This window comes from Leucopleurus acutus (genome assembly GCF_964270905.1).
Source record: "Leucopleurus acutus genome assembly, chromosome: 11".
Lineage (NCBI taxonomy): Eukaryota > Metazoa > Chordata > Mammalia > Artiodactyla > Delphinidae > Leucopleurus > Leucopleurus acutus.
In genome coordinates this window covers 100484323-100510556 of record NC_139152.1, presented here as the reverse complement: position 1 = coordinate 100510556, position 26234 = coordinate 100484323, and the positions used below count along the sequence as shown (strand labels likewise).

Genomic DNA, 26234 nt, shown 5'->3' with positions numbered 1-26234 from the left:
TTCCTAGCTGCCCCGTCTCCAGCGCTGGAGTCTTCTGCTGCAGCTGTGCCCCTACGGCTGTCTGGGACAATTAAGGGCCCGTGTGAGGTGCACCCACCTGCTGCCCGCCTGGAGCAGCCTTGCGTGGCTGCTGTGCGAGACAGTGGGCGCCATGGGACCCTCAGAGCCTCCCCTCCTGCTGACCTCCGGGGGGCTCGAGGATGGGATGGACGCACAGCTTGGGTTTTTCTTTCACGATGTCTTAACCCACACGACGTCCTTTCCCCAGTTGCTACCCGTGGGCCTCTCTCACCCGGGAGGACAGAGGGGCCCCCCGGACTCCCCCAAGTGAATTCCTCTGCCCCTACAACCTGCTCGAGGTCAGATGGTTTCGGCCCCTTCTCTCTGCCCTGGAGACAGTCTTCCCCACAGCCATTCTCTCACGATGAGGCAGCTCTCAACTGCGCAAAGGTACGAAGACTGTGCCCCGGCATCCTGGAGGAGTTGCAATGGGTGCTCTGGCCTGCCTGCTGCTCCGGGGCAGGTGGCTGCCACGTGGCAAGGACGTCGTGCCCCACAGTCCGGGCTCCGCACACCTCTGAGCTCTCAGCCTCTGGCCTCCTCCCCTTGCCAGCAGGGCCAGGACGTCAGGGATGGGCAGTTGGCCGTGCGCTCGGCAGGGTGCAGGCCAGTCGGGATGGGCCGAGGGGACCCTCTGGGGCCCATGCTCCGTGTCAGGGAAGCAAAGGACGCAGTCGTGGTGCATTTTCCTTTCTGCTTGTATGGGAAACGCATCTCCCAGGGCCGGCTGAAGACTTTGGGCTTTGGGGCTGTGTCAGCCTCGTTGCCCACCAGAGCACCTGCACGTGGCGTGTTCCAGAGTCACCTGCCGATGGCTGAAGCAGCAGCCTGTCACAGCTGAGCAGAGACGGAACCTCTGGCTCGGCCAGCCCTGCCCAGGTCCGGAGGCATCCGTCATTCTTTACCGTCGCGAGGGTCTGCTCGCAGAGACCCTCCAGGGAGCACCGAGGAGGCACCTCACTCCTAAAGGGCCCCCGGGATGCCCGTGGGAGAAGGAAGGAGGAGCCCACGTGAGAGAACACGCCCTGGCAGTGAGTGGATCACTGCTACTCGCCGCTTCCGTTCCCAGGGCCAGCCTTTCAGCAGCACCTGAAGCAGACCCTCAGCACGGGATTAGGCCTTTCCCCTGCTGCCAGCTCAGCTATTTCCTCTCCTGCCCGAGGCTGTTTGATGGAGGAAGGCGAGCAGTTTGCAGGTAGACCTTGAGGCCCCCCTGCTGTGGTTTCCGTCATCACACAACGGGAAGTGCTCAAAGTGCTCTGCATCAGGGACATCTGTCTCCTGGGAGCTTTGTGTCTCAGGGCCTGAGGCACTCCCGTGTCCAGGGGCCCCGGGCGGGCCTCGGCAGGGAGCGAGCAGGTTTGGAAGGGGGGGTGGGGGCAGTGCGAAGGGCCCACGTCAGGCGGGGGCGTGGCCAGACGGATGGCAAGGAGGGCAGCAGTGGAAGTGGTCTGGGAGGGGCGAGTCGCTCTGCTCTGCGGGCATCTGTTGTGTCATCCACGTCGTGTCTGGTCCTTAGAGTGGGTCCTGTGTGGGAAGCCTCTGGGGCCCCTTGCACCCTCCCCAAGTCTGCTGGGGCCCAGGAGCCTGTCTGGGCTATTTTACCAGTCACCCCCAACACACACCCAGGAAATAGGTGGAAACCTCACCGGGATGGTCCCAGGAGGGCGTATCACCAAAGGGCCGCAGGGTGTGGGGCACCCACGTTGGGCAGTGCAGGACCCGGGGCTGTGACAGCCCTGAGGCCGAGAGGAACCAGGGGAGAGGGCAGAATGGAACTCAGCTAGGAGGGGTCATGGAGAGAAGCGACCTCCTGACGGCGCTCCCTCCCATTTCCTTAGGCTTCCCGTGGGTCAAGGCAGCCAGAAATCAGAGAACAGGGCCGCTTGACGTGGTTCCTATGCGTTGGTGCCCCCAGGCAGGGAGCCAGGCAGAGCCAGTTTACGTTTTTTTTCCTGCTTGGTGGCATTTGAAGCGGGAAGGTCTGGTGGCATAATTCACCTTCGGTGGAGCCTGGGTGCCCTCTGGGGCTGGGCGTTTTCCTGGGAAGGTATTTTAAAGGCGGACAACGCTTTGCAGAAACATGTCGAACTCCGTCAAGCGCAGATGGGACCCAGAGCCCCGCCGCCCGCACCCGCCCCTGGAGGTTTGGGGAGGATTTGTAGTCATCACTTCGTTGCAGATGTGCTTTTTTTCCCGAGACTATTGTGCACGATAGGTAAACACTTCCCCTGCCAACTCGCAAAAGAGTGAATGCGCCCGATGGAAGAGTTTGTGCAGGTTGTTCTGAGACGATAGTTTTGTGTAGATAGTTCTAAAATGATTTCTTTGCAATTGGAACTCGGGTTTGGTGGTAGTCAGGGCTCTTCGGGGTGTCTGCCCTTTCCCCTTGCCCTTCGGTGTCAAAATGTTTGTGTAGAGACCCTGGGGGCCGTGGGGAGGGGGAGAAGCACCCTTCTGTGGAAGCATCTGTAATGTGGCATCTCCGCTCTTCCTGGGGAGGACGCCTGAGAGGACAGTCGCTCACTCACTGAGTGCCTATTGTGTGCCCGGCGGGGCCCTTGCACTGGGCGTCTGGAGGGATTACCTGGAGGCCCTCACCTTGTCTGGCAGCCCAGCTGGGCCGCGGGGATGTTGACACATCATCCAGGAGGAGTTTGATAGGATCCTGGGCGGGGCCTCGGCAGGCGGCCCGTTCTGGTTTGAGTGATTCTGAGATGACAAGGGTTGTCTTTGGTCCAGCGCTGAAAGCATTTTCGTGAAGTGAGAGCCCCAGCTGAGCTGCTTCTCTCAAGTGTCAGCATCCTCTGAGATCACTGAGAAGAGAGAGCATCCTAGTGCTTGAGATTCCCATGACCTTGGGGAAGGGGCCACTGGTACAGGGTTCATTAGGGACTACCCTGCCCCGGCTGCACTTCAGACCTGGCTTGGTCAAGTCATTCATTCTTGGGTCTGTGTCACACACTATATTCCAGGGGTTCCAGGGGAGTGGGCTATGCATGGGGTGGTGCAGAGGGGTGTGATCCACCACACCCTGGGGTCAGGGGCGTCTCCCTCTGCTTCCACAAATGTTCCAGAAAACTCAAGGGCTTCCCCTCAGAATCTTGTTTCAGGCTGGTCTTGATGAAAGTTCTCCTGGGGTCCTGCAGAACTGCTGTGGTTTATGTGGTCCTCTGGGTGTGGCTGCCTGGCCTCCCTCGTCACTCCCTGCAGCCCTTCCTTCATGCCTTTGTTTATTCATTAATACATGGAGCAGTTATTGACTGCCTACCGTGTGCCAGGAACTGTTTAGGGTACGGGGATATACAGAAGACAAAAGAGATAAAACTCTATTGCTGTCCAGGAACTGATGCTCCAGAGGATATGGAAGGGGTGGTGTAGGGAAGAGGAGAAGGGGAGAGGGAGAGAGAGAGTGAGAAGGAGAGGGAGATAGAGAAAGAGAGGGAGGGAGAGGGAGAGAGAGGGATGGAGGGAGAAGGGTCATTTTACCCACAGAACTCTGGATTCTTTTAATAAAGAAAGGTATTTAGTTGCACAATTTGTATGGAAACACAAAATACCCCGAATAGCCAAAGCAATCTTGAGAAAGAAAAACGGAGCTGGAGGAATCAGGCTCCCAGACTTCAGACTATACTACAAAGCTACAGTAATCAAGACAGTATGGTACTGGCACAAAAACAGAAATATAGATCAATGGAACAGGATAGAAAGCCCAGAGATAAACCCACGCACCTATGGTCACCTTATCTTTGATAAAGGAGGCAAGAGTATACAATGGAGAAAAGACAGCCTCTTCAACAAGTGGTGCTGGGAAAACTAGACAGCTACACGTAAAAGAGTGAAATTAGAACACTTCCTAACACCATACACAAAAATAAACTCAAAATGGCTTAAAGACCTAAATGTAAGGCCAGACACTATAAAAGTCTTAGAGAAAAACATAGGCAGAATGCTCTATGACATACATCACTGCAAGATCCTTTTTGACCCACCTCCTAGAGAAATGGAAATAAAAACAAAAATAAACAAATGGGGCCTAATGAAACTTAAAAGCTTTTGCACAGCAAAGGAAACCATAAAAAAGATGAAAAGACAGCCTCAGAATGAGAGAAAATATTTGCAAACAAAGCACCTGACAGAGGATTCATCTCCAAAATATACAAGCAGCTCATGCAGCTCAATATCAAAAAAACAAACAACCCAATCCAAAAATGGGCAGAAGACCTAAATAGACATTTCTCCAAAGAAGATATACAGATTGCCAACAAACACATGAAAAGATGCTCAACATCACTAATCATTAGAGAAAAGCAAATCAAAACTGCAATGAAGTATCACCTCACACTGGTCAGAATGGCCATCATCAGAAAATCTACAAGTAACAAATGCTGGAGAGGGTGTGGAGAAAAGGAAACTCTCTTGCACTGTTGGTGGGAATGTAAATTGATACAGCCACTATGGAGAACAGTATGGAGGTTCCTTAAACAACTAAAAATAGAACTACCACATGACCCAGCAATCCCACTACTGGGCATATACCCTGAGAAAACCATAATTCAAAAAGAGTGATGTACCACAATGTTCATTGCAGCACTATTTACAGTAGCCAGGACATGGAAGCAACCTAAGTGTCCATCGACAGATGAATGGATAAAGAAGATGTAGCACATATGTACAATGGAATATTACTCAGCCATAAAAAGAAATGCAACTGAGTTATTTGTAGTGAGGTGGATGGACCTAGAGTCTGTCATACAGAGTGAAGTAAGTCAGAAAGAGAAAAACAAATACCGTATGCTAATACATATATATGGAATCTTAAAAAAAAAAGAAAATGGTTCTGATGAACCTAGGGGCAGGACAGGAATAAAGACACAGACGTAGAGAATGCACCTGGGGACATGGGGAGGGGGAAGGGTCAGCTGGGACAAAGTGAGAGAGTAGCATTGACATATATACACTACCAAATGTAAAATAGACAGCTAGTGGGAAGCAGCTGCGTCGCACAGGGAGATCAGCTCGGTGCTTTGCGACCACCTAGAGGGGTGGGATAGGGAGGGTGGGAGGGAGACGCAAGAGGGAGGGGATATGAGGGATTATATGTATACGTATAGCTGATTCACTTTGTTATAAAGCAGAAACTAACACACCATTGTAAAGCAGTTATACTGCAATAAAGATGTTAAAAAGAAAAAAAGAAAGGTATTGAGAAACCAAGATTCAGGTGCTAGATATGCTCATTGCTCCTAGGGTGTCTCACTCCCAATCTCTCTTACTGGGCAGAGCTAGGACATGGATGTGTGTATATATGTATGTGTAGGTATGTGTGCATGCTCATATATACACATACTGAGCTTCATATTTATTTCTGTCTCTACTTATTGAAAACTTGAATTCCATTCCAGCACTGCAGAGTCATTCTAGTTTTTTCCCTTTTCCATGTTGGTAAATCTTTTCTTGCTCAGTGAGAAACCTTGTTCCCATTATCCTCAATATAGTTAGTTATTATCTCAGTCCACCATTATTTAAACAGTCTGCCAACCCCACCGTTCCACCACCTCACTTAGCTGCTGTCCTCAATCACCCTCAGCCCTCACCAGGCTGCCTCCCCGCTGCCCTTCTCATTCAGCCTCAGCCTTGTGAGCTGCTACCTCTCTCAGCCCTGAATCTATTGACTGACTCCAGCAGGTGCTGGGAACAAGGGGCCTTCGTAGAGACTTGACTGAAGTATTCAATTATTCAGAAAAGGGAGGCAGGAAGTTTGTTTAAAATTTTTTTAATTTAAAAGCAATGAAATACAAAATACCAAAATACGTGGGATGAAGGTAGAGCAGTGCTGAGAGGGAAATTCATAGCATTACATACTTATATTAGAAAATAAGTCTCAAGTCAATAATATGAGTTCCCACCTCAAGAACCTCCAAAAATAAGAACAAAATAAACCCAAAGCAAGTAGATGGAAAGAAAGAATAAAGATAAGAGCAGAAACCAGTGGTTTTTAAAACAGGAAAAAAACAGAAAGGATCAATGAAACAGAGCTTTGGGAAAACCAATAATGTCAAACTTCTAGCAAGACTGACCGCCCCCCCCCACAAAAAAAAAAAAAAAGAAGACAGATGACTAGTATCAGGAATAAATTCTCAGTTCCTCAAAAAACAGAAGCTACCACAACTCAACCCATGTGAAATAAATAATTCAAATAACTACATTACTATTAAGGAAATTGGATTTGTATATTTTAAAAACTCCCCCAAATGAAAATCTCCAGGCTCAGGTGGTTTCACTGGAGAACGCTACCAAATGTTTAAAGAATTACACCAATTCTGTAAAGTCTCTTTAAGAAAATGGAAAAGGAGGGAACACTTCCCAGTTCATTTTGTGAAGTTAGTATTACCCTAATACCAAAATGAGATGAAGACAGTACCAAAGAAACTACAGGCCAATATCCCTCATGACTATAGATACAACTCATGTATACAGATGTTCACAACAGCTCTTTCCCTAGCATTCCCAAACTGGAAACCTCCCAGAAGGCCCCTGTGGGTGAATGGCTAAGCAGACTGTGTACATCCACACCATGGAACTCGGAATACTGTTCAGTAATAAGAAGGAACGAGCGACGGATACACGTAAGAGAAAAATATGGAGAGCAGGGAAAGCCAATCTCACGAGCTTGTGTACTGTATGATTCCATCTGTATAACATTCTTTCTTTTCCTAATAAATTTTATTTATTTATTTATTTATGGCTGCATTGAGTCTTCATTGCTGCGCACGGGCTTTCTCTAGTTTGTGGCGAGCGGGGGCTACTCTTTGTTGCGGTGCGCGGGCTTCTCGTTGCGGTGGCTTCTGTTGCTGCAGAGCACGGGCTCTAGGCGCGCGGGCTTCAGTAGTTGTGGCACACGGGCTCAGTAGTTGTGGACCGCGGGCTCTAGAGCACAGGTTCAGTAGTCGTGGTGCATGGGCTTCGCTGCTCTGCGGCATGTGGGATCTTCCCGGCCCAAGGCTCGAACCCATGTCCCCTACATTGGCAGGCGGATTCTTAACCATTGTGCCACCAGGGAAGTCCCTGTATAACATTCTTGAATGACAGAATGATAGAATTGGAGAACAGATGAGTGGTTGCCTGGGGTGGGGGTGGGAGGGAAGTGGGTGTGGCTGTGAAAGGGCAACAGGTGGGGTCCTGTTGGTGATGGAATGTTCTACATCCTGACGGTATCAGCGTCCACATCTGGGCTGTGATGTTATAGTCTCAGTTGCAGGATGTTTACCATTGGTGGAAACTGGGTAAAGGGCACATCGGATCTCTGTTATTTTTTAGAATTGCATGTGCATCTAAAATTAACTCAAGAACTTAATTAAAAGAACTTTGAAAGATACACAGATGTGTGCTGCCATATGCAAATTTTTTTCTGAAGGGTATCGTCCTACCCGCAAAACAAATCCATCGACAGCACGTATCAGATAGCTGTGCTGGGTCATAAACCATCGCAAGCGTGGTATCTTAAAACATCAGATATTTGTTATTCCTGTGACTCGGTGCCAGGAGGCATTGTTGCAGCTCTTTTTGCAAACAGTCTGCTGCACGTGGATACCTTTGGGATTAAGGTTGATGAGAAAGGAGGCGGCTTTCGTGTTCATTTTGTACCTTTCTGCGATACTTTACGTGTTTCGTGTTTTCTTTTATTAAAGAATACAGCAAGAGTCATCTGGGTGATGGGGTCATGAACAACTTTTGTTTTCTTCATTTAAAGTCTTTGCTTAGAAAATCATTTGATTTAAAGAATGTAGGGCGGTACACCTGTCAAACGGTAACGCGGGCGTCCTGAGGCGAGCTCAGGGAGGACAGAAACCTCCCGTGGAGCAGAAGGGCAAAAGCTCGCTTGATCTTGATTTTCAGTGTGAATACAGACCGTGAAAGCGGGGCCTCCCGATCCTTTTAAGCAGAAGGTGTCAGAAAAGTTGCCACGGGGATGACTGGCTTGTGGCGGCCGAGTGTCCATAGCGCCGTCGTTTTTTGATCCTTCGACGTCGGCTCTTCCTCTCATTGTGAAGCAGAATTCACCAAGCGTTGGATAAATAAATAAGTAAAAATAAAGAATGTACAAGATAAGGAGGCTAAACTGTTTTAAAGCGTAGGTGAGCGTTTGCCATGTCCGTCAAGCCTTTGTGATGGAGGAGGTACCCAGGCAGGCTGATTACTGTCCCCGCGTCTGCAGCAGGGTCTGCTTAGCCTTGCTCCTCCCCCGATGGGGGGTGTCAGCATGGACGTGTTGCAGATGAGTCTGTGGGATGCCCCGCACGTGCTCATTTCCTACTGGGCAGGTTCACCCGTTCAAGTTCAAGTCCCCAGTCTGGGGTGTGAATCGTTTTGTTTCTCCCTGGCTGCGTTTCCTGCTTCCTTGGCCAGTTTCTCGGGATGGGAAATGGCTTCTTTTGTGTCTGGGCCCGTGGGTCGTCCAACATCAATGCTCCCATAACCGTAGTGGGAGCCCAGCCCACGGTCCCCAAGGGGATGGGGTGCCCGCCTGCTGGCGGCCCAGGGAGCTGGGACGGTCGCCTGCTTCCTTTCCAAACACGGCCCCGTCAGATGGCAGAGTCACCTGCTATGGAAACGGAATTACTCCCCGGGACGCACACAGCCCCACCCTGGGCCCCTGCTCCACGCCTGTTACGGAAAGTCTCCTGCAGCCTGGGGTACCACCGACTTCACGGCGGCTCCCTGTCTGGTGGCCATGCTCCCCCACCTGCCATCCGTGTCACACCCAGGGTGCCCAGCTCACCCCCTCTCACTGGCCTCCAACACTCTGCCATGAGGTGCTGCCCCCCCACGCCTACCGCCTTCCCCGGGACCAGCACGTTACCGCGAGGTCCTCACGTCCGCCCTGGGAGGGGGACACGGAGGGACAGGGCCAGGGCTGGATGGAGCTGTGGACGGGCAGCTGTCCCCCGCTGGTGCCCTCCTGCTGTGACCGTCCCTCTCCCCTACCGTCCCAGCCTTTCCAGCCTTGTCCGTGCTTCCTCCCCACCAACTCGGCAAACTCCCTCCGTTTCCACCTTCATCACAGATGGATTCTCAGCGGGGCAGCCTCGAGGCCTGCAGATGGGGCTGGAGGCTGGGGAGGCGAGTGGGAGGTCCTGCGGGTCTGTAGGGAGAAGCTGAGGGTCTGGGGGTCTTTGCCGCTGTCCAGAGTCTGGGGACAGAGAGGAGCCTCTTAGGGTCCCAGCAGGAGCAGGCGGGGTGCGCACGCACACAAAGGAGTGAGTACTGGTGAGTGTGCACGTTTCTTTTTTCTTCTTCTTTTTTTATATTTGTTTATTTATTTGGTTGTGCCGGGTCTTAGTTGTGGCAGGTGGGCTCCTTAGTTGTGGCACACTGGCTCCTTAGTTGCGGCACATGGGCTCCTTAATTGTGGCATGTGAACTCTTAGTTGTGACACATGGACTCCTTAGTTGTGGCATGTGAACTCTTAGTTGCCACATCCATATGGGATCTAGTTCCCTGCCTGGGGCTCGAACACGGGCCCCCTGCATTGAGAGTGTGGAGTCTTAACCACTTCACCACCAGGGAAGTCCCTGTGCACGTTTCTTGAAAGCCTTTCTCCCTTTGTCCGAGGAGGTTTTCTGAAAAGATGGCCTGTGACCCGTGAGCCCTCGTAGCCCAGAGTGACTTTGTCATTGCTGAAGTCCCTGTCCTTCCTCTCCCAGGACTGTGTGGGCTGAGCCCAGAGGGTCCAGCTCTGCGACCCCAGGAGCCACTTGCAGGCGCCAGTCCCCGAGGCAAGCGGAGTACCCCAGGGGCAGCTGCTCGGGTGCCCCTCCCCTATCTCTGGTCCAGCTGGGAGTAGCCGATGGTCAGATTCATAGGCCCTACGAGTGCAGGGACGTGAGCTTCTCATGGGATGCCTAAGGGTCTCCCACTTTGTGCCAAGGAACTTCTTGTCCACAGAGCCCCCAAAAGAAGGCACGTGTTACCCCAGCTTTCCAAGAAGGTGCTGTTAAAACTGAAAGAACCCCGTCTTGAGCCCTTCATCTGGCATTGGAGAAGACTCCCTCCACGCAAATCTGCATAAACTCCTGGGTTCCAGAAAACCTGGGGAGCCTGCCTGGCCACGTGGCCACAGACAGGGGGCCTGACACCGACGGCCAGCCCAGCAGGGGCAGCAGCTGAGGGGCTCCTGGCTCCCTTTCACCGACTCCAGAGCTTTGTCTGGTGAGGGGCCGGGCCCAGTGAGGGGCTTGCACCTTGCCTCATGGGTCTTTTCCAGAGCAAAAGTCATCCCCCCGGAGATCACTGGGGCCGTTAGGAGATGCTTATTTATACACTGTGCGGAGCACAGAGACAGCCCTCGGTTCCTCCATGTCTGAGCCTATCATGCGACCATCAGAAAAGCACCTCCTTTGACCTGTGGCCACAGTTGTCAGGAATTGGGTAACCTCCCTGCCTGAGGAACAGCAGGCTCTGCTGTGATTTGTTTTAAAGTGACCAGTTGCTTCTGACCCTTGTTAAAAATATTTTCTTTTTAACGCTCCCCAAATAAAAAGAGTCCGTCCCCGCAGGCCAGTATTTTCTTGGATAACTGAACACATGGAGGACTCAGAGCTGCAGATGGCTCTGTGTTTGAGCCCTGGAGAAGGAGCTGAGGCTGCCACGAAGATGCAGTGACGCACTGGCTGCTAATTACTCCTTTGTTCTTTAGAGATGTGAAAGAAACTGTATATTTTTGATGTAGGAAAACAGGACAGCAAAAATACAGGGAGAATAGCCATTTGCGTGTATTTTGGCTTTCCTCCTGTCTTTCTTAGCAGTAACACGGCAGCAGCAAACTTCATGGAATGTTCCCCTCACACACGTCTGTATGCATTTAACCCCACAAGGGAGGTGCCGTTTTTACTCCACATTACAGCTGAATCTGGCGCGGAGGGGCGGAGGGAGTCACGTGACTTTCCTAAGTGGGGTTGGGATGTGACCTTTTGGCCTTTGGGAGGTGATGCTCCTTGGAGGCTGTGGACACTGCTGTCCCCCGTGCCCTGCCAGCCTTAGGCCCTCACCCGCATTGGTGTGGCAGCCAGCCCAGCAGCAGGGACTCTGCAAAGGGGCTCAGGTCCACTCTTCCAGATGACCCTGGAGGTGGGAGCTGTGAACTGAGCCGCTCTCTAGGAGAGGCTGCCCGGCTCAGCAGTGCATCCCCTGCCCCAGGGCACCGGCAGGGGGGGAGTGAGGAGCACCTGCCCCCTCAGCCAGGGATGTCTGCCCTACCCGGGGGCCCGTAAGTGGCCCACCTGGTGGCCCGGTCAGGCTTGCATGCAGCGGTTTGCTGTCCACACCCTAAGGGGTTGCTGTGTCCCTCCTAGGATGTAGGTGTCCCATGTCTTAAAGGAAAAAGGTCAAGAAGGCCTGGGCTTAAGTCTTAATGTTAAACTCAAGAAATAAATCTGTTTACAGCTTAGTCTGGGGGAACTCTGGGTTTCTCCTGTCAATTTCATTGACTGAACATGGTGGAATGACTTCTTTTTTACAAAACTTTATTGAAGTATAGTTGATTTACAATGTTGTGTTTAATTTCTGCCATACAGCAAAGTGATTCAGTTATACACATATATTCTTTTTCATATTTTTTCCGTTATGGTTTATCCCAGGACATTGAATATCGTTTTCCCTGTGCTAAACAGGAGAACCTTGTTGTCCATCCGTTCTATATATAATAGTTTGCACCTACTAACCCCAAACTCCCAGTTCATCCCTCCCCCAACCCCCTCCCCCTTGGCAACCACAAGTCTATTCTTGTGTCTGTGAGTCTGTTTCTGTTTCATAGATAGGTTCATTTGTGTCATATTTTAGATTCCACATATAAGTGATATCATACGGTATTTATCCTTCTCTTCACTTAGTATGATAATCTCTAGGTCCATCCATGCTGCTGCAGATGGCATTATTTTGTTCTTTTTTACGGCTGAGTAGTATTCCATTGTATATATGTACCACATCTTCTTTATCCATTCATCTGTTGATGGACATTTAGGTTGCTTCCATGTCTTGGCTATTGTGAATAGTGCTGCTATGAACATAGGGGCAAATGTATCTTTTTGAATTGTAGTTTTGTCCGGATATATGCCCAGGAGTGGGATTGCTGGGATCATATGGTAATTCTATTTTTAGTGTTCTGAGGCCCCTCCATACTTTTCTCCATAGTGGCTGCACCAACTTACATTCCCACCAACAGTGTAGGAGGGCTCCCTTTTCTCCACACCCTCTCCAGCATTTGCTATTTGTAGACTCTTTAATGATGGCCATTCTGACCAGTGTGAGGTGGTACCTCACTGTAGTTTTGATTTGCATTTCTCTAGTGATCAGTGATGTTGAGCATCTTTTCATGTGCCTCTTGGCCATCTGTATGTCTTCTTTGGAGAAATGTCTGTTTAGGTCTTCTGCCCATTTTCCGATTGGGTTGCTTGTTTTTTGCTATTGAGTTGTATGAGCTGTCTGTATATTTTGGAAATTAAGCCCTTGTCAGTCTCATCGTTTGCAAGTATTTTTTCCCGTGGAATGACTTTTTTTTTTCCCCCATTTATTTTATTTATTTATTTATTTTTGGCTGTGTTGGGTCTTCGTTGCCGTGCACAGGCTTTCTCTAGTTGTGGCGAGCGGGGGCTACTCTTTGTTGCGGTGCGCGGGCTTCTCACTGCGGTGCCTTCTCTTGCTGCAGAGCACGGGCTCTAGGCGCGTGGGCTTCAATAGTTGTGGCACGCGGGCTCAGTAGTTGTGGCTCACGGGCTCTAGAGCGCAGGCTCAGTAGTTGTGGTGCACAGGCTTCGTTGCTCCGTGGCATGTGGGATCTTCCTGGACCAGGGCTTGAACCCATGTCCCCTGCATTGGCAGGCGGATTCTTAACCACTGCGCCACCAGGGAAGCCGTGGAATGACTTCTTGATGCTGCTGAAGAGGCCCCAACCCCCCATGGAAATTGCAGGCAAGGGGATGAACCACTTCCCGGCCCTGGGCGGCTTGCCGCAGCTCCACACCGAGGGGCAGTCCGGTTCCCGTTGGACAAGCCATTTTGTCCATATGGAGACTTCAAGTCCTGTGCCGACTTCCAAAGCTGTCTGGCAGTTCCACTGCCCTGGAGGAGCCGGGCTGGTCAGTGTAGCCTTTGCAGCGTGGCAGATCGGGGTGCAGGTAAACCCGATGTGGGTGGGCGGCGCCCATTCCTCGTGCCGTGCCGTGCTGTCCCGGGGCCTGGGATTCCGCGTGAGTGGGATCCTCGCTGCAGACGCTTCATTCGGGGGGAGCAGGGCAAGTTGAGACGTAGGTGCCCCCGGAACAGTCAGAAGGGGCGAGGGGTTGGCAGTTGGTTGGAGTGTCGGGAAAAATCTGCCACGTCCCTTGATCTGTCTTTCCTACATTCCTTCTCTGCTCCTTGCCTGGGTGGTGTTGGGGGTGAATCCCTTCCCATAAGAGATGTGGACTTGGGCTTCCCTGCTGGCGCAGTGGTTGAGAGTCCGCCTGCCGATGCGGAGGACGCGGGTTCGTGCCCTGGTCCGGGAAGATCCCACATGCCGCAGAGCGGCTGGGCCCGTGAGCCATGGCCGCTGAGCCTGCGCGTCCGGAGCCTGTGCTCCGCAGCGGGAGAGGCCATGACAGTGAGAGGCCCGCGTACCGCAAAAAAAAAAAAAAAAGAAAAAATAGAGATGTGGACTTAAATCTGTTGCCTCGTGGCGTCCGAAGCACCTGGTGGAGGCTGGTCAGCGGCGGGGGTTCTGGAAGCCGGGGTCTGAGAGGGGCTGCGGCCTGCCTGGGGAGCCGGAGGGGATTCACCCTTGAATGTTACAGGCGGGGAAGCTGAGGGTCAGAGTGTCCACTAGACCATCCTGTGACCTGCCCACAGGTGGCAGCGCCATGGGCCCCCGGGGACGCAGTACCTTGATCTGCTGTTTGAGTTCCAGCAAAGTCCTTGTGGGAGGCTCCTTGGGAATTTGGTTTGGACCCTGGAAGCCTGTGTGTCTGGATGTCTTTTCCTCTTATCTCTTAGCTTCAGAGAGACACCACGCCTGCTTCGGAGGAGGGTCTCATCACCTCTGTGCCAGGACCAGCGGGGTGTCTCACCCACATTTCTTGGTGTGGCTGCCGGCCCGTGGGCTGCATTTAGCTAGCCCACCCGGCGGGTCCGAACTTCACGGTACACGTTCAGGGCTGCCTTTGGACTCTGTGACATTCCTCAAGCCCAGCCATCTGTGAATTCTTTGATACGAATGTTGGTTAATCATTTCTGACACAGAGAGTGAATCCATTTTGTTCCCAGGACTTGCCCCTCCTGGTGTCTGGTTTCGAGGCCCCCCTACGCCTCCTTGCCCCGCATCCAGCATTTGAAACTGAACCCCCATCCGCCTCCCCGATGAGGAATTGTCTGCAGCAGGTTAAAAAGCTGTAGAAATGTGAGCGCTTCGTAAGGACCAAGCACTTTTGTGCTCACAGACAATCCCCACGGGCTGCCCTGGAGCCTCTAACTGGAAGCGCCGGGAGAGGGGCGGCACAGGGAGAAGAAATGAGCTGGAGGGAAATAAAAAGGGCCGGCCCGCAAGTGATGACTTTGGGCGGATTCGCCGAGAGCCAGGAGCCCAGATCTGCACAGATTTGCAAAGAAAGCTTGTTGTTTTGGTTCCCCCGAAGCACACACGGGGTCCTTCAGGGTTTTTCTCAGGTGGCGGCAGGGATGGGCATGGCGGGTGTGTCCTCGGTGGCCCCAATTCCGCCTGCCCCGTGGCAGGTTCTGTTCAGGGCAGCCTGTGCACGTGGAGCGGTGTCAGCGGCACCACCTGCGGGCCCTGCCGGCTGGCCTGCGCCTCCATTTCTTGGATCCTGTGCCGGCTTTGCTCGGCCCCCGGGTGTGCACGCCGGGCTGCTACAGGGCGGGGCTGGGGGTGAGCGGGGGCAGGGGTCCCCCGGCCGGGATGGGGAGGTACAGGGACTCGGGCCTTCGCCCGTCCTGTGCCCAGTGCCCCTGTAACTCGAGAATTGAGACGATCCTCATATAACTGCCATGTGGCCCCTTTACTCCCAGGCTGTCTTCTTCTGTGCAAACTTAAAAATTCATCTTAGAAATATGAAGGGGCAGTTCATTTTGTCTTGCTTTTTATTCTTCGTTCCTCCCCACCCATGCCCACAGAGCCTCACGGGCCTTCGTATGCGGGCCTCTCACTGTCGTGGCCTCTCCCGTTGCGGAGCACAGGCTCCGGACGCGCAGGCTCAGCGGCCATGGCTCACGGGCCCAGCCGCTCCGCGGCATGTGGGATCTTCCCGGACCGGGGCACGAACCCGCGTCCCCTGCATCGGCAGGCGGACTCTCAACCACTGCGCCACCAGGGAAGCCCTCCCTTCCCTCTTGCAGACACGCGGGGTGGGCGTGCGGACCTGAGCCGCGCACCGTCCACATCTCCCGATTCTCCTGACTCCTTTCCCGCCCGGCCTTCGTCCCACCTGCCGGCCATGCAGCTATGCTTTGTCTTCCCTCATCAGAAACGGATGAGCTGAGCCCAGATCAAACACGCCTGCTGGGGTCTTCGTCCCCGCCCCCATAGAGTCAGGCTGGCCGTGTCATCACACGCACACCTCCCGACCCTGACGGAGAACATTCACTGCTCTTTTTGCCTGTTCGTCCTTGTGAGCCTTGACAGGAAAGCAGTGGGATGTAGTTTATCCCCATTTTACAGATAAAAATGGGGAAGGAGTTTCTCAGATGTCCAGGTAGAAAGTGGCCGGGGGAATTGTTAACGGTGGATGCCCATCCAATTTTTATTATTATTATTGAGGTGAAATTCACATAAAATTAACCACGTAGAATGAAGAATTTAGTGCTTTCACAATATCGTGCAACCAACCACCTCTGTGTATTGATCGATCTGAGGTACTTTCATCACCCTCAATGGATCTCTGTACCCGTTAGCAGCCCCTCCCAATTCCCCCACCACCCGAGCCCCTGGAAATCACTCATCTACTTTCTGTCTGTGTATTTGCCTGTTCTGGGCACGTTACATAAATTGGACGATACAACGTGTGACCTTTTGTGACGGGCTTCTTTCACGTGGCACGATGTTTTGGAGGTTCCTCCACATTGTAGAAATAACCAGTATCTCATTCTTTTTTGTGGCTGAATAATAATCTATTCCACCGAATGGATTTACCACATTCTGTTCACCCCTTCATTTGTTGATGGACTTCTGGGTGGTTTTCCCTTTTAGCTACGGTGACTAGTGCTACTATGAACATTTTTTGAACAAGTTTTTGAGCTCCTGTGTTCAGTTCTCGGGGTCTGTTCCTGGGAGTGGGGTCCTGGGTCATGTGGTGGGCCTGGTTATCTCTCTGAGGACCCCCATCCGTGTATCCTGGGTCACCTGCAGCACTGTTTCCTGTTACCTGCGGCCTTTGCCCGTGCTCCCTTCTTGTTCTCTTGGTGATCCTGACCACACGTGGACAGTTGGCATGTGGCTAAGCTCGTTCTGGGGCAGCGTGAGCAGGGGTGGGGCGGCAGGGTGCTCTGCGGAGCCAGAAACCGGCCCTCGGACGTCGTTCCTTCTCCCCAGTACCTCCCTGTGCGTCTCTCCTGCTGGGACTTTTGGTTCTCACTCTAAGAATGCTTGGTTCTGTGGTCCAAAGGGCCGTCTCTTTTGACCCAATGGCTGGTGGGTCTGGGAGCAGGAATCAGGAAGCAGGCGTTGGGCGATGTTTGTTTTCCCGAAAGTCACACTTGCTGCTTTGATGCAGTAACGCCAGACTCTGAAATCCGTCTTACCAGGGGGCTGTCTCAAGTCAGTAAGTGCTGCTCTAAATACAAATGCTGATTTCTTTTTTTCTCTTTCGCCTCCAATTTTCCTCGCTCCTTCTGCTTGAAGCCCGTGGCTCTGAGTAGCTCTGAGCTGTTGATTAGGAGGAACCGTTGACAACGACTGCAGTTGTGTAAACAGCAGCTTCGTGTCAGTAAAGCCTCCCAAGTATAAATGCTGTTTACGTCCTCCCTCTGGGAGGCTCACACCCATCCCCAAAAACGTAAATGATAAGTTGTAAAGATAATACGGGGCTCGCGCAGCTCAGGGACGGTTCTTGCGCCCGGATCGCACCTAATACTTAAGTATCCCGTAATGAGCACTTGGACATGCTCTCTAATGCGGGCTGCTATTACAGAGGGAGAAAACAGATTATTTCTTATACGTACCTAACTGTTGCTTAACCAGAGGTGAAACCTTTAAGGATATAGCTTGGCCGACCTTGTGATCTCATCAACTGACGGAAAAGAAAATGGAAAGGATTGTCCATGAGCTGGAATGTCAGGAGGCAGGGTAGGATTTACCTGAGAAGGGTTTGAGGGAGACTCCTGTGTCTGATGTTTATGTCACCCTCCAAGTCCCTGTAACACAGAGAGGATGGGTATTCTAACATTAAATCCTTATCCTGTACACAGAGAGACTGAGGTATAGCGATAGCCTTGTCCAGGTCAGATGGTTGGCCGAGGGGAGCAGAAGGCCCAGCTGGGGTTGCCAGGTACAGTGGTGTGGGCTGTGCGCTGCACAACTCCAGGGCACGCCGCCAGGGTGAGTGAGGCCTCCTGAAGTCACACAACTTGGCTTCCTGGCTGAGCTCCCGTTACCAAAAGCTCCACGTCCTGCTTTTCAGCCCAGGGTCCTCAATCAAATGGATACTTCCTTGTTCCTATTGAAAAACCGATGGTTTGGAATGAATTGTGCAGTTGTTATTTCCCTGTTTAAAGACCTTGAGGATGATTTAATTAAATTGCCTATGTTTTTACAACTCCCCGTTTCTAATATTGTTATAAAGAAGTATCAAATTACATCAAGCTATAAACTCGACCTGACCCCAGAGCCGTCACGTGGAGGCACTAGGCCCTTGTTTGTATGGGTGGTGGGACGGCCCTGCTGGGACTGGGAGAAGGTGTTCTCTCCGTGGGGAGGAAGGGGGCCACTGCGTGTTGGGTGCGGGTGGCCCTTCACGTGCACCATCTGGGTTCACCAACAGGCCACCTCACAGAATGCAGGTCTTGTTATCCAGGTCGTACAGATGGGGCAGGAAGTTCAGGGGCCTGAGCCCGCGCCTGCCCTCTGCACGTCTGGAACGTTGAGCCTACCCCACGTTCCGTGGCCGGCGTGAACAGGCTCCACCTCCGCTGCTAGAAGGGGTCTGAGGGCCGTCTGGGCGGATGTGCTCGGTGTTCTCAAAGGGCAGCCAGGAGACTAGAGGGGGATGCCCGCGACAGGCGGGCTGCCTGGGAAGAGGGGCTCGATCCCTGGAGGCGAACCACAGCCTCCTTAAGAGGGGAGCCTGCTTCTTCCAGCAGTGGGCATGCTGCACCCGGTGTCCCTGATCCCAGAGGGATTCTCGTAACCAGCCCTGGGCAGGGAGACTGAGTGCCTGAGAACCGCAGGGACATCTGGCGGGCGTAGGGGGGAAGCTGGGGGGCGAAGGGGGGCTTGGTCTGGGGGCAGAAAGGGTGGTCGACCTCGGGCCAGCAAAAGGGACTGGAGGGTCGTCCCAGGGTGAGGAAGGGCGTGAGCCCAGGAGTGAGTGACTGTGAGTACCGGGGGTCGCCAGCTTCCTGGCCCAGTTGGGGGGCACCACGCTGGGTGGGGGAAGGCAGGGGGCCGTCTGCAGGCCGGGCAGTCTGCACCCCAGGAGCACGGAGCGGGCGGGAACCTGGTGAGGAGGTGCGTGGGCATGGTCCGGCCAGTGCCTGGACTCACAGGCAGGATCAGGTATTCAGAAGGAGGTGTCCTGGGGCTTTGGTGTCGGCTGCCGTAACAATACACAAACTGGGGGGCTTGAAGCAGCAGAAATGTATTCTCCCCAGTTCTGAAATGAAGGTGTCTGCAGGGCTGCGCTCCCCGAGGGCTCTAGGGAAGGATCCTTTGCGTCTCGTGCAGATGCTGGGGGCGCTGGCATCCTTGGCTGTGACAGCATCACTCCAGCCTATGCCTCAGTTGTCCCACGATGTCTCCCTGTGTCTGTCTCTGTGTCTTTCTTATAAGGACACCAGTCACGTTGGATTAGGGTCCATCCTACTGCGATATGGCTTCATCCTAACCAATTACATCTGCAAGACGCCTATTTCCAAATAAGGTCACATGCTGAGGTTCTGGGAAGGACATAAATTTGGGGGGGCTCACTGTTAATCCAGTACAGCTGGTTTGGGGACTCATTCAACGTGAGGCCAGGGGGCCTCTCACCCTCCACGGGTCGGGGGGCGTGTGCAGGGGCTGGGGAATCAGTCGGGGACGCTGGTGGGAGAACACGCTGACGGCGCCATGCTTTCTCTTCCCGCAGCCCAACATCGGCCGCCTGGGCCTGCCCCACGGGCCGTCTGGAGAGAAGGTGGCCGTGGTGGCCGTGGACGACTGTGACGCGGCCGTGGCCGTGCGCTTTGGCAACTTTGTTGGGAACTACAGCTGTGCCGCTCAGGGCACTCAGAGTGGCTCTAAAAAGTGAGTGTCCCAGGAGACGGGCCCTGGTGCCCACCCCCCGTGGCCACTGCTCCAAAAGGGGTCGCCCAGGTCAGGACCCCGACACAGGGCACTCTGGACCCATTGCTCTGGCAGCCCCAATCTGGGCTGGAGTCACAGTCCTTCCCCTTCCCTCCAACACATTAGAACCTTCTAGAGTAAGTCCCCTTAGAATCATCTGTCAAAGTGGTGGCCAGGCCATCCCCAGGGTTGTGACGGCCGGCTTGCTGACCCCAGAAGCCAGCCCCAGCCCTGTCTCCACAGGATCCCCGACTTTGTTCCAGTGCGGGCTGGTCCCTGTGATTCAGTGTTCAGTCAGTAATCCCCTCCGTTAGATCAGAGTGGCCATGTCACCATGTGGATCTGGAGGTCCCCAGGACCCGTCCTAACTCAGGTCAGAGAAATGCTGACGAGGAAGTTTATAATGCCCGCTTCAAATCTCAGAGCAAAGGTTCATGCTGGACTCATCCCTAATTGTGTTTTGGTGGGATGTTTAATAAGCTTAGGAGAACCTGGTCTGCAGTTCAAAGAACCTGGCCTACCAGTTAGAAGAACCTGGTCTATCCTGAGCATCTGGTGTGAAATACACCTTTGCCATCGGATTCCCCGCAGCTGTGATGCAGGTGGGATGCGTCCATCTTACTGATGGGACAGCTGTGCCCTGGAGCGGTTCGGCTCCTTGCCCAAGGCCATGCCAATGCTCCTGCAGAACCAGGGTTCTAGTTTGCTGTGACCACCCCTCAAGGCCATTAGAGGCCAGAGGAAGGTGGCGTCCTGTTGGGGTGTGGACTGGCCTGGCCAGCAGTCAGGACTCGGGCGGTCACCCCAACCCCCCAGTTGGTCAGGATCTGACACAAGGGACAGAGAGGCTGCGAGCCGGTGGTGGCACCGGAAGTAGGATCTGACGCGTGTGTTTGGGCCTGTTGGCCGCCTGCTTCCCTGGCCCCTGCACCCGTTGGATTATTGACGGTCAGGATGACGAGCGTGCCCTGCGGCAGAGGCCCCTGGGACGTTACGGCAGCGTCGGGGCTGCTCTTGCCTTCCGGCCATCCAGAGGTTGGTGTCGCCTCCACAGGTCCCTGGATCTGACAGGCCCCCTGCTCCTGGGGGGCGTCCCCAACCTGCCTGAAGACTTCCCGGTGCAGAACCGGCAGTTTGTGGGCTGCATGCGGAACCTGTCCATCGACGGCAGGAACGTGGACATGGCCAGCTTCATCGCCAACAATGGCACCAGGGCGGGTACGGCAGGATGGTCGGGGAATCGTGGGGCTGCTGCGGCCACGCGGGAGGGGCCCCCTCCACATCCTGCTGCTCTCGGGTCTGGGGTCCTGCAGCGTTGGAGCGGTGGTGAGGCTGTGGGCGGGCCTGCCGCTGACCCGGACACGCAACCCCAGGGTCTTGAGCCGGTCACCAGACGATCCCACGAGCCAGAGGGTGGGATGGCCTAGAGGCGCAGGGTCTCCGGACATGGGCACTGCATTCCATGCCATGTCAGGTCTTAGGTTCTGACAGCCCCAGAGAGTCCCAGGCCTGCCCGCCTTGCCTCCGGCTGTGTCCACAGGGGGTGTTTCCCCAGCATGTGGGTCAGTGCTAGGAAACAGGGGCAGTCCCCCTGCGTCACGCTCTACTCCTGTTTCCCACTCTGAGACCACGCCATGCCCTCTGTTTCCAGGCTGTGCTGCTCAGAGGAACTTCTGCGATGGGACCTGGTGTCAGAACGGGGGCACCTGTGTCAGCGGCTGGAACACGTACCTGTGTGAGTGCCCGCTCCGCTTCGGCGGGAAGAACTGCGAGCAAGGTGAGGGCCTGGGGCAGTGGGTGCTGGGTGCCCAGGGCCGCCAGCCTCTGGTGGCACGTGTGTCCCCAGGCCTGGGTCCTGGTGGGGAGCGGGCTGGTGGGGGCACCATGGTGGGTGATGTTAGAGCAGAGGCTGGGGGTCCTGGATGGGTCTGCAGGGCATAGCCCCTCATCTGAGCAGGGCCAGTGTGGGGTTGGGAGTCCATGAGGGTCAGAGAAGCGAGGTGGGGCCTGGCGGGGCCTCCCGATGGCTGTGTGCCTCCTCACGGGCACCCTGAGGCCCGAAGGGCCAGTTCCCCGGGGCCAGCACCCCCATGCCCCTTCTCGGCATCCCAGGGGCTCCTCCAGCTGCCTGCTTCCCCGCTGGACCGCGTTGTGGGCATCAAGGCCTGGGCCTCTCCCCTGACCCCACCCCTGTAGTTGTAGATACCGGCAGGTTTTAAACAATTCATTCATTCATTTTGAAGCAGTATAGTGTTAAATAACTGTCATCATTTAAAAATCACTGATGCACTTTAAGGTAAACCAAAAGGACGAGATTGAGGCCAGATAAGCTGGGGTGAGCTCCCCGGATCCACCGTGGAGATGCCCGGAGCTCATTAGCGAGTCAACGGCCAGGAGAAGTCCTGCCTGGAGCCGCTCACTGGCCTGCAACCCACGGCCTCTCCTTGGAAGTCAGACGCTCCTCCCCTCGGCCCGTGTGCCCCACAGGATGGGCTGGGGGGTCCGAGTGTGACTTTTTCGGGGGGTGGGGGCCACAGCTTTCCCGAGATTCTCTAAGGAGTCGTTGAAGCAGAAATAGGTGGAACCTGTGACAGAGTGTTCTGGAGGAGAGCAAAGTTCGTTCCATCAGTGCAGGTCAAAGGGGTGGAGCCAGTGGGCAGCTTACCTGTGCTGGGCGGTCCAGCTGCCCAGGGCTGTTAGTGATGGAGCTGAGACGCGTGACGTGGAATTGTATCACATCCCCAGTCCTTGCTCGGGACGCAGTTACCGGCCAGGGCCCGCTTTTTCATTTTTGTATTTTTAAATATGTATTTACTTATTTTGCTGCATCAGCTCTTGTTGAGAACACACAGGATCGTCGTGGCCGTGTGCTGGGTCTTTCATTTGCGGCCTGCGGAATCTTTAGTTGCAGCATGTGGGATCTAGTTTCCCGACCAGGGATCGAACCTGGGCCCCCTGCATTGGGAGTGCAGAGTCTTAGCCACTGGACCACCAGGGAAGTCCCAGGGCCCGACTCTTTGTGACACAAAGCACTGGGCACCTTTCAAGGCCCCGAAGGTCTATTTTCCGGGCAGCAGGTGGGCTGGGCTTGTGGACAGGTTAGGCCCAGCCCCGGCTGATCACCGTGTGCGGGAAGCTCAGGTCACAGGGAGGGGCAGAGGCCCGGGTGGACACAGCGCCGGCGGGGCCGTCCACGCCCATGGAGTTCCTGTTATGGAGGCCGAGAGTCCGGCTACGGCTGTGCCAGAGAAAACAGCTGCCGGGGTTTGGGTTCGTAAGAGCAGGAAACAGATGCCGGTGCTCACGGGGCTGAGTCGCCCCCAAAGGTGCTCCCCACCTGGCAGGCCCTGTGCTGTTCGACACCCGTGGTGATAACTGTGCCGTCCCTCGTGGAGGAATTGGGGTGAGATTCTGGGCCGGGCCAGATGTCTGTCCGTCCCCGATGCCTGTGATACACGGGACTCTGGAGGCAAAGTGATGAAGCTGGTTTGACTCAGCGTCATCCTGCCTACTGGTCTGTCTGGCGTCCACAGTTTTTCCAAGTGTGACAGATTGGATGAGGCTGCTGGTCCCCCCCGTTGCCACCTCCCTGGTCCCCCCCAAACCATCTGGGAGCCCTCGGCTGGCCCGCAGCCTTCCCCTCTCTGTGCCCGTCACCAGGAGCGGAGGCTCAGTGGCCTGTGTGCCTCAGGCTTGGAAATCCACCCCCGACACCGGCTGAGGGCGGGTCAGCCTGCAGGGTTGAGGTCTGTGCGCAGGGTTCACTGCAGGCTCACGCGGTCCCACCAGCAGACCACCCTCCATACGACCCCTGGGCTCCCAACCTGGCAGGTGTGGGGTGGGACAGATAGGCCAGGCACACAGGGCCCCTCCACTGGGCCCGGGGGCCCTGGGCTGCCCCGCTCTGCCTGAGAGCCCCTTGCCGCACACTGGCCCCAGCCTGGCTGCTCGGGGGGGCGGCCAGCGCCCCTGGGGGCTGGGCTTTTGCAGAGCCCACGGCTCCTGGACTCAGAGGGCTGGTGCTGTACAGACGGAAGTCTGAGACCGGCCTTTGAGTCAGAATGAGAAAGGCCCAGGGTTTCTTCCCTCCCCCTCCTTGGGGGCCTGTCCCGTCCCCTACAGCTAAAAAGGATTCTCAGAGGCCCATCTGATTTGGGGAGGTCCCCGTGTCTGTGTCCACAGTCATGCCCCACCCCCAGCGCTTCAGCGGGGAGAGCGTCGTGTCCTGGAGCGACCTGGACATCACCATCTCCGTGCCGTGGTACCTGGGGCTCATGTTCCGGACCAGGAAGGAGGATGGTGTGCTGATGGAGGCCACAGCGGGCGTGTCTTCCAGGCTCCATCTCCAGGTGAGTGCGGTCCATGTCCCACTCCCGGCACCTGCAGGGCGGGTGTGCACCTGAGTGACGCAGCCAGAGGCTCACGTAGCTCCGCCCCGAAGCCTAGCCTTCCCGATGCGTGCGCGGGGAGCCTGGTGTCTTCTGTCTCCCCACACCCGCTGCTGGTCCCCCGTGTGAAGGACGGGGAGGTGACCACCTCAATGCCTGGCAACAGAGATGTGAGGACGGGGCCCCAGGGAGGCCTGACTAACCCTGCCTGGTGGGGGCTGGGGGCTCAGAGCCCAGGCGGGACCCCCATCTCTTCTCGAACCTGTCCCTCACCCCTCACCTGCCCCCTCACCCCTCACCTGTCCCCTCACCTGTCCCTCACCCCTCACCTGTCCCCTCACCCCTCACCTGTCCCCTCACCCCTCACCTGTCCCCTCACCCGCCCCCTTACCCCTCACCTGTCCCTTAACCCCTCACCTGCCCCTCACCTGCCCCCTCACCCCTCACCTGCCCCTTCACCCCTCACCTGCCCCCTCACCCCTCACCTGCCCCCTCACCCCTCACCTGTCCTCTCACCCGCCCCCTCACCCCTCACCTGTCCCTCACCCCTCACCTGTCCCCTCACCCCTCACCTGCCCCCTCACCCCTCACCTGTCCCCTCACCGCTCACCTGCCCCTCACCTGTCCCTCACCTCTCACCTGCCCCCTCCCCCCTCACCTGTTCCCTCCCCCGCATCACTGCTCAGGAGTGTCTCCAGCGCAGGCCCTTTTGGGTTGCACTGAAGGTGCAGTTTGTGCCTCTGGGATAATTACAGCCGTCATTGTTTATCCCTTATTAACCAGTAATTTTATCAGTTTATCAGGCGGTCCCAGAAGCCAGCTCTGGGCCAGAACTTGGCAGGCACCGTTCTGCCCGGGGATGGTACTTTCCTCTGTGCTGGTTTCCCTGTTGGAACAGATTAAATTGGCTGGTTCAGGTGATGAATGGGAGCTTGCAGGTGGTCATTGGCAGTGGGCTCCGTGTCGGAAAAAAGTACGCTTTCTGCGGAACAACACCCAAAGCCACAAACGCCCATATTGTTTGAGGAGTTACGTTATGGGCAGCTAATCCAAAAATGAAGGGCTTTTGCGAGGAGCTGTGGCCAGCTCCTCCTTCTGGAAGGCTGGGTGGCAAGAGTGGTGACCTCGGGGGGATCCACCAGACCCCAGTGGCCACCCAGCAGGCCGCCTCAGGGCAGTTTCCAAAGGCTGGTCAGCTGGGGATTACAGGCGTATTCCGGGTTATTTTCACATGGTGTTTTTGGAACGCAGGCCTCCTGCAGGCCCCATGAGCTCTGGGTGCAGCGGTCTAAGTGTTCTGGCCTCCACAGCAGGCCAGACAAGGCACATAGTCATCCTGCAGCCCAAACAGTTTGCGTAATTGCTCTTAGGCGCCCTAAATCCACCTTCATCGTCAAGCGGGCTAACGTGGCTGCTGTTAACCACCTCTCCTAAACCCGGGGACAGATCACAGGTGGTAAGTAGTTAACGGCCACTGTCCTGGGATCGTTCTGCAGACATTGCTTTTGTTTGTAGACGTCCGTCATTTCATTGTTGATCTGCTGGCTTCGGGGTTTTTTGTTAGCAAGGACAGCGAAAGAGAATGGCCAGGGAAATGAATGAGTTGACTCAGACTTCTGTGAAATGAAAGGAAACAAAATGTGAAAAGGTGAAAAATTATCCTCTTCAGTTGACTCTCAGTTGAGGCGAAAAATCAAAGTACGTTATTCGTTGCATTGTTTTTGTCATCAGCTAAATACATTTTCTGTTTTCCGTCATGATTTCTTCTTTGACCCATCGGGTATTCACAAGTATACCTCTCAGCAAACAGGTGGCATTTTCTAGTAAATCATTTGATGTTTCTAGCATAATTGCAGGTCAGAGAACATACGTGGTATGATTTCAGACCTTTGAGATGTGTTGAGACTTGCTTTAGAGCCCAGCATTTAGTCATTTTTGCGAATATTCTACCTATACTTGAAAAGAATGTGTGCGCTGCAGTTGTATTCTGTGGCGTTCTCTATACGTCAAGCAGGTGGCGTTTGTTCACGTAGCATTCCAATTTTCTATATCTTTATTGATTTTGGGGTCTGTTTGCTCAGTTACTGAGAGAGGTGAGTTAAAAATCTCCAACCTTGGGCTTCCCTGGTGGCGCAGTGGTTGGGAGTCCGCCTGCCGATGCAGGGGACGCGGGTTCGTGCCCCGGTCCGGGAGGATCCCACATGCCGCGGAGCGGCTGGGCCCGTGAGCCATGGCCGCTGAGCCTGCGCGTCCGGAGCCTGTGC

General features: G+C 54.7%; 1 protein-coding gene across 1 annotated transcript in view; it reads left to right on the top strand.

Moving 5' to 3' along the window:
• Positions 1-26234, top strand: part of CELSR1 (cadherin EGF LAG seven-pass G-type receptor 1) — a gene marked incomplete at both ends in the record, with an annotated part of 147250 nt that overhangs the window by 83876 nt on the left and 37140 nt on the right. Inside the window, 4 exons of the mRNA XM_082851040.1 lie at positions 19386-19543; positions 20637-20800; positions 21234-21359; positions 23765-23931. Coding sequence (XP_082707166.1) covers positions 19386-19543; positions 20637-20800; positions 21234-21359; positions 23765-23931 — 615 coding nt within the window. The remainder of the gene's footprint in view (positions 1-19385; positions 19544-20636; positions 20801-21233; positions 21360-23764; positions 23932-26234) is intronic.